General features: G+C 34.0%; 1 protein-coding gene across 1 annotated transcript; it reads left to right on the plus strand.

Moving 5' to 3' along the window:
* Positions 1–8,655: 8,655 nt before the first annotated feature.
* LOC110607669 (cyanogenic beta-glucosidase) lies at positions 8,656–11,600 on the plus strand. The gene is made up of 13 exons (XM_021746817.2): positions 8,656–8,857; positions 8,984–9,053; positions 9,130–9,188; positions 9,277–9,352; positions 9,486–9,563; positions 9,694–9,781; positions 9,890–10,145; positions 10,234–10,349; positions 10,441–10,658; positions 10,802–10,836; positions 10,934–11,036; positions 11,133–11,241; positions 11,324–11,600. Exons 1-13 carry the CDS (start codon positions 8,678–8,680, stop codon positions 11,499–11,501), a joined length of 1,566 nt encoding a protein of 521 aa, XP_021602509.1. The 5' UTR covers positions 8,656–8,677; the 3' UTR covers positions 11,502–11,600.

Raw genomic sequence — 11,600 nt, forward strand, 5'->3', positions numbered from 1 at the left:
TTTAATTAAAATATATAAAAAAGTTAATTTGAAAAAGACTCATGTGTAGAAAAATGTTAGTTTTATATAGATTGTCAAAATCTATAAAATGACTTTTTGTTTGAAATAAATAAGTTATTTTTTAAAAAATGATTAATTTTTTATGAGAAAAATATTTTCTTTTTATTATAATATAATTATAAAAGGATTTTAAAAAATATTTTATCAAATAAATAGGATGTAAATTACAATAAATAATTAAATTGGTGGTATGTACTTGATTAAATTAAATTCTAAATAGGTTTAAAAAAAATATAATTATCAATAGAAAATAAGTTGCTTAATAGAATAATGACGTTTGATTAGGAATACACAAAAATTTAAAAAAATCAAAAAATATTGATAAAAAAACAGTCATTTTGAGATTTTAAATAGCGTTTTTAGATCTCGTGATGAGTCCATAAGTAGTCAAAGGCAAATAAAAGGCATAGATCTCAAAATAAGTTTTTCAAATTGGGGTCTTAATAGTAATTTTGACACTCATAACTTTAGAGATTTTCAAATTGAGGTCTTAATAGTAATTCTGACACTCGTAACAAAAGTTACGGTCAAAATATTTTTTACCGTTCAATGATAAGTCAGTCCCTTCATTCTAAATATTACGGCCCATTTCGTTCCCATCACATTTATTTTTGGTCAAAATTGATTTAGAAATATGATTACGATTATAACTAATATAAAAAATTTGAATATTCTATACAAGAATTGAAAAATTAGATATAATTTAGAATTCATGCTAAAATTTGAATTTTTGAGTTCAGGTAGCTTTTAATAGACAATAGACCATAAAATAGAGAATTTAAAAGCATTAAAACTTATATTTTTAACGTTTTGTATATCTTCCTGCTACATCAATTTTAATTAATTTTCTATTAAATTTAATATGCGAGAATTAAAAAGAATTTTTAAAGTAAATGACTAATATCTTTGGTATTAATTATAGAAACCACCTGCAACGTTGCTATTGCTATTATCCTTTATTATCTTTATAAGATTATATAGAAATAAGTAACATTTTGTTTAATAATATACATAAGTTTTTTACCTAATATATTTGGGCCCCTTCAATTTGAATACCATAAAAAAATACTCAAAATTAATCTACTCATTCATTAGTTGTTTATCCAGCTTAATCATTTTAGTTGGACAGTATGAACATGAGTTTGAGACTTATAGTAGAAATATACATTGGGAAACCTAGGAAAATTTTATGAGTTTCCTAGGAGATTCTAGGAAAATTTTATGTAAAATGCTTTTCACAAATAAAGTATTAATAAAGTTGATGCATACAAAGTGTTGATTTTATAAATTTTTAATATTTATAAAATAATTGTTTTTAAAATATACAAGTGATTTTTATTAAAGAGATTTAATTTTCTTTTAATGATAGAAAATATTTTATTTTGCTAATTTTCTATAATACCTCAAACAACATAATACAAGAAATATTTAATAACGTTTAACCATATGAATCATATCTGTTCGCAATTACAGGGTGCGTTTAATACTGGATATATGATATAAAGGGTTGTTCTCAGCAGTAGCTATAGTTATAGTGTCTCTTCGGTTGGTATCAATGGGAGACTTGGTTGGTATTGAAGACGTGATAATTCGGTTGGCAGAGGAGATTAGGCATGTAATACCCGGCTAGACTCCGGTGTCAGAATTTCAACCTTCCGACGGAATCTCTGTTGGAATCCAGAATCTCGAATACCGAAAACTCTGTAAGGATAAAGTATGTTTTTGCAAAATGTTTTTCATGGTTTTACTGTTTGGTTTTGAGTTAAAGTTTTAAAAATGAAAGAAAAAGAATTTGAGGGAAAACACCAGGTTCGGCCGCCAAAAGTGGTACTGCCGTGGAAGCTCACTTTTCGGCCCCCGAAGGTGGTCTGCCCAGCCACCTATAAGATGCCCTCAGCCCGAAAATGAGAGAGTTTTCTCTCTCCATTTTCAGACAAGGTGAGTCTCTGCCACTCCTTGATGATCTTGTGTTTTTCCTTCAAATCTCTCAAGATTTTTATGAGTTTTTATCTTGTTTTTGAAGTTTTAAAGCTTAAATCCAAGATTTTAGAGTTTGGAGACCGATTCTCCTCAACTCTAAGTTGGGTCACATCTACCTTCGATCTTCAAGAGGTAAGTGTAGATCCTTACTTTTATTATGTTTTAAGTAAGTTTTAAAGAGGTTTAAGGGCTTATAATGCAAGAAATGGGTAGATCTAAAGTTTTAAGGGTTTATATTAGTTTTTATGATTAATGTATGCTTATGTGATGTTTTGTTGTTGTTGTTGGGGCTTAAGTTAGTTTTTATGCCCCTTATGCATGTTGGAGTGAGTATGCATGTTTTAGGAAGTTGGGTGTGAGGATTTGAGAGTTTTGGGGTTGAAATGCATGAGGCAGAATCAGGTTCTGCCATTCTGGCGAACCCAGGTTCGGCTGCCGAAGCAGGGTTCAGCCGTCGAACCTGCATGGGAGGCCGCCTTTTGGCCGCCTAACATGCCCCCGAAAGCATACACTTTCGGATCTGGAAGGGAGTTTCGGCTGCCAAACCCACCCCCGAAAGTCCTCGACTTTCGGATCTGTGGAGGACCTTCGGCCGCCGAAAGTCCTCTGCCCAGCCTTCCTTTGCTAGTTGTATATGCATGTTTTATAATGTTTTAGGTGGTTTTTGGAGAGATGTTTAGAATCTTGTTAGAGTATGTTTGGTCCCTCATTTGAGTCCATCTGTGCAGGATCGGACCTGGGAGACCGTAGAGGCCAACAGTGAGGTAACTGCTCCAGTGTTAGTAAAACGTCAGCCAGAGGTGAGTAGAACTAAACTAATCCATTATTTTTAAAGTTATCAAATTTTTAAGCATGTTCATGCATCATGAATGCCATGTTATTTAATCGGTTGTTTGCATTAGAATTCACGAATATGATGCATTGCATAAATTGCTGTTGATGTGGATGGATATTGGATGACCCACTAGCCCTCGATATGTTATGATATGATATGATACGGAAAGACTAGGGCTTGTCCATTCTACACCCCTAGCACAATGTAAGGGAAAGACCAGAGCTTGCCCATTCTACGCCCCTAGCACAGTTGGACAAGTTATGTTATGTTTAAGCGAAAGTCCTGAGGAACTCCGTCGAGAGCCGGGCACATTGGATATGTAGAGGGTTACTGGTGGCAAGTCCATCCTTGATGTGTACTGTTTGTGTTGTGATGTATTTCATGAGAGCACATATTTATTAAACTATTTTCCTTATGTTCTGCTCACTAGCTCTTGTAACTTATCCCTTTCTCCTAACCCTAGGTTTGCAGGGTCAAGATTAGCTCAGGAAGTCGGCTAGAGGCTGGTATAGTTTATGTAATAGATAGTAGTGGACATGTAATATGTAATGAATTAGAATTGTGCTTTGCCCTAGTTTATGTATGTAGATCCCAATAAACACGTTTTTATGTAAAAGTTTTTATAATGAGTTATGTTGAACCAAGCTTGATGTATGTGATGTTGACCATATTAAAGCATTTGATGAGGGCTCTAGTGTGGGTTTTATGTTTACAGTTTATGATGTATGTACAAGTCGAGCTTGGTATATGAAAAATTTAAAATTTTTATGAAAATTTATGTTCATGTATGAGATTTTATCAGGTACACAGGATGCATAGTAGGCTTGCTACGGGTTCCGGCGACCTTAAGTCGACCTGAATTGACACGGGGCAACTAGCCTTGGATTTTACGGCAGACTTGGACCAGGGCTAACTTTTATATTTTAATTATTATTTTTGGATATTTTGGGTATTTTTATAATTTTGCATATTAGGGTTTTATTTCTATTGTAAATAGCCTCCCTTGGCTATTAGGATTTTAGACTCCTATTAGGATTAGGATTATTTTTGCATATTAGGATTTTATTTCTATTGTAAATAGCCTCCCTTGACTATTAGGATTTTAGACTCCTATTAGGATTAGGATTATTTTGCATATTAGGATTTTATTTCTATTATAAATAGCATCCCTTGGCTATTAGGAACTCACTTTTCAATCTTTGAGAAATTTCAGTTAGACTTTTAGTCTTTTATCATATCTTTTCCCTTATTTCGTCTTAGCCAAATGATATTGGTTAAAACTCCTGACGGAGTCTAAATAGTCCTACATCAGATTGGTATCAGAGCGAAGTTCGACCATGGCAGATAACCAAGAGGCGCGACTTGCTGCGATTGAGGCATCTTTGGCAGAATTGAGGGAGATGATCGGACAATTGACCTTGCAGCAAGGAATCCACCAACCCGCCGCCACCGCACACCCCCAACCAGTCGCCAATCTTGTGGCCGCCATTCCTGTGGCCGCCAATCCTGTGGTCGTCAATCCTATGCCTGCAAATCCCCAACAGAACTATCAGGAAGGTTACAGGATCAAGGTAGACCTTCAAAACTTTTCTGGTTCATTAGATGTTGAATCTGTTCTTGATTGGCTGGCAGATGTTGAACGCTTCTTTGAAATTATGAACGTGAAAGAGGAACGCAAGGTTCCAATTGTGGCCTATAAGTTGAAAGGGGGTGCAGCAGCCTGGTGGAATTCGATTCAAAACGAACGCTATCGGAAGAGGCTGGAGCCCATACGAAACTGGGTGCTGATGAAGTAGATGTTTGAACAACGGTTCTTGCCTAGCGATCACACTCAGGTTTTATATAACCGGTATCATGACTGTGTACAAGGGAACCGAAGGGTGGATGAATATACCGAGGAGTTTCTAAGGCTACAGGCGAGATGTGAAAACTGTGAGAATGAGGCCCAACAGGTTGCTCATTATCAGAGGGGCTGAATCACGAAATTCGTTGTATGATGGGAGTAGCTGCGATTTTCACCTTGGCAGACGCTATTGAGATGGCAAAAAGGGCAGAAGAGCGTGTTGATTGGCAGCCACGACAACAGCAGTACAACCAAAATTTCAATTACAGAAACTCTAATTCAACAGGGACGCAGCAATATAGAGGCAACTACAGCGGGCAGCCCTGTAAGGTTGTAAATTCTGGCAACCCTCCGAATACCATGGAAGAAAGGAGAGACAGTAAGGGCAAGGCAATTACTACTACAACAGACAAAGAAGGCAGGACCAATCCTTATCAGAAGCCAACGGGAGACATATGTTACCGGTGCAGTCAATCTGGTCATCGATCGAATAATTGTCCAAAACGTAGAGGAGTTAATACTAACCGCCGGCAGGTTAATATAGTTGAGCAGGTGGCTGAAACTGACGAGAAAGTGGATGACAATGACGGATCTGTTGCTGGTTCTGAAGATGGAGAGGTCACCTATGTGGTGAAGAAGATCTTATGCTCAACAAAACAGGAGGACGAGACACAAAGGAGGAAGGTTTTCAGGCAAAGTGTCGAGTAGGAGAGGCAATTTGCAGGCTAATTATAGATAGCTGCAGTTGTGAGAATCTGATAGCTAAGCAGTTGGTGGAAAAATTACAGTTGCCTACACAGCCTCACCCCTCACCATACAAAGTCGGATGGATTAAGGAAGGTCCGACAATTGAGGTCAACAGAATTTGCAGCGTGCCTATCTCGATCGGTAAATCTTATACTGAACTTGTTAATTGTGATGTTGTGGATATGGATTGCTGTGGAATTTTGCTAGGTCGCCCTTGGCAGTTCGATGTTGATGCTTTGCATAAAGGGAAGGAGAATTCATACACGTTCACGTGGAATCAAAAGAAGATTACTATCTTGCCTTTCGGTTCTGCGAAACATTCTAAAGTGGAAGAGAAGAATGTTGTTGCTATTTCTACGGGAGTGCAGAAGCTATCAGGCGCAGTTGAGAAATCTGGGGGCACACTGACTTTATTGGTGAGAGAAAAAAGTACAATGGAGGATGCACCATCTTTACCAACACCCGTCAAAGAGCTGTTGAAGGAGTTTCCTAAGATAGTGGAGGAATCATCAAAGCTTCCACCTTCGCGGGATATCCAACATCAGATTGATCTCATTCCTGGATCAAAATTATCGAATCTGCCTCATTACAAGATGAGTCCAAAGGAGAGTGAAAACCTCCAAGACCATGTGGAATTTGCTTACAACAGTATTGCAGCAAGCAACTTGGCAAAGCAGCACGTGGATGTTTTCAAATAGGTACAACAATACCTTACAGAAGCCGATGACAAATATAAAGCTACAGCTGATAAATATAGGCGTTTCAAGTCCTTCAATGTCGGTGACCAAGTTATGGTGTACTTACGCAAGGAGCGTGGTGGTGGACAGAAAAAGCTTGACGCCAAGAAGATTGGTCCATTCCGGATCATTCAGAAGATCAATGACAATACCTATGCTCTTGACCTCCCACATGAAATGAAAATTTCCAAGACGTTTAATGTGGCAGATCTATTTCAGTACTACCCTGTTGATGACAACTCGAGGACGAGTTCTTTACAAGTGGAAGGGAATGACACGGGGCAACTAGCCTTGGATTTTACGGCAGACTTGGACCAGGGCTAACTTTTATATTTTAATTATTATTTTTGGATATTTTGGGTATTTTTATAATTTTATATATTAGGGTTTTATTTCTATTGTAAATAGCCTCCCTTGGCTATTAGGATTTTAGACTCCTATTAGGATTAGGATTATTTTTGCATATTAGGATTTTATTTCTATTGTAAATAGCCTCCCTTGGCTATTAGGATTTTAGACTCCTATTAGAATTAGGATTATTTTGTATATTAGGATTTTATTTCTATTATAAATAGCCTCCCTTAGCTATTAGGAACTCACTTTTCAATCTTTGAGAAATTTCAGTAAGACTTTTAGTCTTTTATCATATCTTTTCTCTTATTTCGTCTTAACCAAACGATATTGGTTAAAACTCCTGACGGAGTCTAAATAGTCCTACATCATGAATCCTAGCGCCGGTAGCGGTTCGGTTTTCGGGTCGTTATAAGGCAGGTGGTTGAGAGGCTCTCGAATTGACCTGCTTTTGCAATTTAGTTGCTTTTTTCAATCCTTTTGCAATCTTCTCGATTTCAGACATGGTCATAAAAATAAAAACAAACTGTTAAAGGTTACTGACAATGCACCAAAATTTGATGGGTGTCAAATCCGTCGATTAAAACTTATCTCTCTTTCCTTGATTCAATATGAATTTATAGATAGGATAAGTGAGTATCGATCCCACAGAGACTACCTTAACTCTGTTTAATTTAGATGTCTAGTTCAAATAAAAAGAATAGTTTAAAACAAAAAGAGGGAAGAAGGAAATTTTTATTTGAAAAAATCGATTTTGCCTTGAGCAAGCCAAAAAAACTTAAAAGAAAAACAAATAATACAATTGAGATGGTAAAACAAATAATTAAATTAAATTTTGCTGAAAGTAATCAAATTAAGAGATTTTGCAGTTGATCATTAATTAGAAAAATAATTAATTTTATTATTTATTATTTGATTATAGTGGTCAAACACGCGAATCGATTCTCACCAGTTCTTTCTTATGATTAATTTAATCCGCTTCGTATTTAAATTAATTCCTAGTTAACTAATAAGTTCAACAGACATGTAGATTTAATTAGTTAACTGCTTTAAGAGAGAAGAATCCAAATTTAATCAATAATAACACGCGAATTATTTAAATTAAATATACTAATTCCTTAATATAGAGGAATATGCTAATCACTGATCATTATTAATCTAATTAAATAATTAAATATTTAATTAGGTTATGGTGTTTTTCGAAATCAGAAATTAATAGAAAATAGAAATAAAATGAAGTGAATTTAAGCACATAATCTTACAATTTGAATAAAATCTCAATTTGGATTAATTTCAACCGAAAAGGGAAGAAGTTAATCCTAAATTCCATAACTTAATTTACAAAAAGTAGTGATAATCCCGCAAGAAATGCATCAGAATTCAGAACTCAGAATAGAAAAAGTAGGGAGATATGAATATAAGCAGTTGCTCAAATATCGATGCCTGAGATTCGGGGTTTGTTTATTTAGGTCTTCAGAAGGCTTGGAGCATTGGGCTTAAGACAGATTTTGGCAGAATGAAGTAAAATTTTGAGCCAAGAGGTAGTGGGAGAAGCAGAGCAGAGCAACATGGGAGGAGCTTCTGGTGATGATCAAGACGCAGTTGATAATATCACCGAGTAACCACGAAAAGCGACTCTCTTTCTCTCGCTCTCCCCGACCTCAATCAATGGTGAATCACTCTTAGACCCCACAAATCTATGAGCTCAATTCAATGGACCAATCTGGAAATATTATTCAATTCCTTGTATAAACTTGACAAAAATGGCAGGTTAAAATAATTTTTAAAATTATCAACTGACCACTTTTAAATAATAAAAGTTTGTTGAAGTTGAAATCAAACACAAGGAATACTATATTCCACAATCACAGCTTATATTGAAGTCAAAGCCTTGTAGTCATTCAAACGAATATTTTTCTTTTCAGAAAAGGTGGAAAACCTCGTGCGAATTATTATTATTCTTATTATTTTAGCAGAATTTCCTAGGAAACATCATAAGACTGACGAGATGACAATCATGCATGCACTACGTTCGCCATCTCACAAACACTATATAAAGGGGGCATTGCCGAGAACTTAAAATCACACAAGCACTTGCAATCATATTAATATACCATTGTTATAATGGCTATGGCTTCTAAGCTCTCTCTTCAGCTCACAGGGATGCTCATCTTCTTCCTCATAATCTTGTTGGCTCTTATGAAACCAGCAATGGCAGATGATGCTGACAACATCCCAACAGATTTTAACCGTAGTTATTTCCCAGATGACTTTATTTTTGGGACGGCCACTTCCGCTTACCAGGTATAATTTTAAACTTTTTCTTATCGGTTTCCCAATATGTGTTTCTAATACAAATCTTAATCTCATGTTCATACTTTTCTAACTAACAAGTAGATTAATTCTGATTATTTCTTTATTATATTTCAGATTGAAGGTGCGGCAAATATATCAGGCAAAGGACCTAGTGTTTGGGATACATTTACCCATGAATATCCTGGTACTTTTTGTGTCATATACATGTGTTTTGAGATTATATTAATATACAAAATATTAATCATTTTTATATTTTACAGAGAGGATAAGGGATAAGAGTAATGGAGATATTGCAGTTGATTTCTACCATCGCTATCAAGTATTATCCTCGTTCTTTTACTTTCAAAATTTTTATTTATTGTCGATTGTAAAATTAATTAAGAAATAAAATAAAATTGATATTGCAGGAAGATATACAGAATGTCAAGAATATGGGTTTTAATGCTTTCAGATTTTCCATAGCGTGGTCTAGAGTTATACCTAGTAAGTTACTTATTGCAGTTGAAACTTTTTATTAATATGTGTTCAACATCATAAAAATTTTGCTAAACTATGTATTTATGATTTTATACCTTTTTCTTTTTTTATTTAATTAATTTTTAATTTCAATATTAAGGTGGAAAGAGACGGGAAGGAGTAAACGAGGAAGGGATTGAATTCTACAATAGAGTTATTAACGAAACCATAAAACAAGGTGACATTTATCTCTTTTTTTTTTATTTAAAGTATTTATTTAGGGAAAGAAGAAACTTCATTTTCTAATCCTTTAATGAAATTATAAATTTATACCAAAAATCTAATTTCTTTAACGCAAACAATTTCAGGTTTACAACCATTTGTTACCATTTTTCATTGGGATACTCCTCAAGCTCTAGAGGATAAATATGGTGGCTTTTTAAGCCGTAATATTGTGTAAGTGTATAGTTTTTCATATTACATTTTTAAACTTTTAACTCAATAATTATTTTCTCATTTAAGTAAAAATATATGTTGTTGAATAATTATAAAAATTTTATACAGGAGAGATTATCGTGAGTATGCCGATCTTCTCTTTGAAAGATTTGGTGACCGAGTGAAACATTGGATGACTTTTAATGAACCATGGGCTCTTAGTGGATTTGCTTATGACGATGGACTTTTTGCTCCTGGTCGATGCTCATCTTGGGTGAATAATCAATGCCGTGGTGGAAACTCAGCTACAGAACCTTATATAGTTGCTCACAATTTACTCCTTTCCCATTCTGCAGCGGTACATATATATAGGAAAAATTACCAGGTATCTTTCTATATAGATAATACATATTATTTTTTTTTTTAACAAACATGCATATAAATTTTAGCTTATTATTTTATTATCTTTGTAGAAAACTCAAAATGGAAAGATTGGAATAACACTTTTCACCTTCTGGTTTGAACCTCTCTCCAATAGAGCTGCTGATATAAAAGCTTCCAAAACTGCCATGGACTTTATGTTTGGATTGTGAGTCTTTATTTCAAATTAACCTATCAATTAAGGCTTTATCCTATGCAAGTTTTCATTTAATATGGATATTTATTTCATAACTTTTCAGGTGGATGGATCCTTTAACTTATGGTCGATATCCAAGGACGGTTGAAGATTTAGTTGGGGATAAATTACTTAGTTTTACCGAAGAAGAAACTCAGTTGCTCAGAGGATCATATGATTTTATTGGATTACAATATTACACTTCATATTATGCAAAGCCAAATGCTTCAATTGATTCAGATCGTATAAGATACAAAACTGATAGTAACATCTCTGAAACTCGTAAGTTTTTATACAAATATAACGCAATAGAGGTTGAAAAGAAAGTAATATATGTAAAAAGTCCAAAGAAATTTCTACATAATAATTTTTTAGTAAGTTACAAAATGTTTGACTAATGAACATATATTTTATTTACCTTGCAGCTTATGATTATGAAGGCAACCTTATTGGTCCACAGGTTAGTATACTTAAAAAAAATTAAAAAAAAATAACAAATTAAGATATAAATTATATATTTGTGGATATATCACTAACATAAAAATTGAATTTTACAGGCTTACTCACCTTGGTTTTACATTTATCCCGAAGGCATACGTCATTTATTGAATTATACCAAAGATAGATATAACAATCCAGTAATATATATTACTGAAAATGGTAAGCGGGATTAATACCTTTTTCATGTAGAAGTATCAGTTTCTTAAATATAGTTATATTTTTATAGAATTTATTGTTTTTTTTTAATTGTCTTAGGGGTTGACAATCTTAATGATGAAAACCAACCCATTGAAGAAGCACTTAAAGATGAATTCAGGGTAGACTATTATCGAAAGCATATATGGAATACTTTGGGATCTCTTAAGTAAGTCTAAATTTCAAAATCTTCATCTAAAAGGTTATGATAATTCTTTATTAGTGTTTCTAATGATAGCTGGTTTTTGCAGGGAATATAATGTTAACGTCAAAGGATATTTTGCTTGGTCATATTTGGACAACTTTGAATGGAACATTGGTTATACTTCAAGATTTGGTCTATATTACGTCGATTATAAAAATAACTTAACAAGAATCGCTAAGGAATCGGCTATTTGGTTTACAAAATTTCTGAACCCATCAAACTAGATCCTCCATCGAGATTAGAGATATATTATTCTTTTCATGAGTTAAAATTAAATTCATTACTTAACATGTCTTGTATTGAAATTTTGATGATGTCTTGAA

The sequence above is a fragment of the Manihot esculenta genome, chromosome 7, assembly GCF_001659605.2.
Source record: "Manihot esculenta cultivar AM560-2 chromosome 7, M.esculenta_v8, whole genome shotgun sequence".
Taxonomy (NCBI): Eukaryota; Viridiplantae; Streptophyta; class Magnoliopsida; order Malpighiales; family Euphorbiaceae; genus Manihot; species Manihot esculenta.

Bases quoted from the DNA above. Each gene is read 5' to 3' on its own strand.
- LOC110607669 (XM_021746817.2), top strand. From the start codon at position 8,678: ATGGCTATGGCTTCTAAGCTCTCTCTTCAGCTCACAGGGATGCTCATC. The intron at 8,858-8,983 runs GTATAATTTTAA...ATTATATTTCAG, and splicing joins CGGCCACTTCCGCTTACCAG to ATTGAAGGTGCGGCAAATAT. The intron at 11,242-11,323 runs GTAAGTCTAAAT...TGGTTTTTGCAG, and splicing joins AATACTTTGGGATCTCTTAA to GGAATATAATGTTAACGTCA.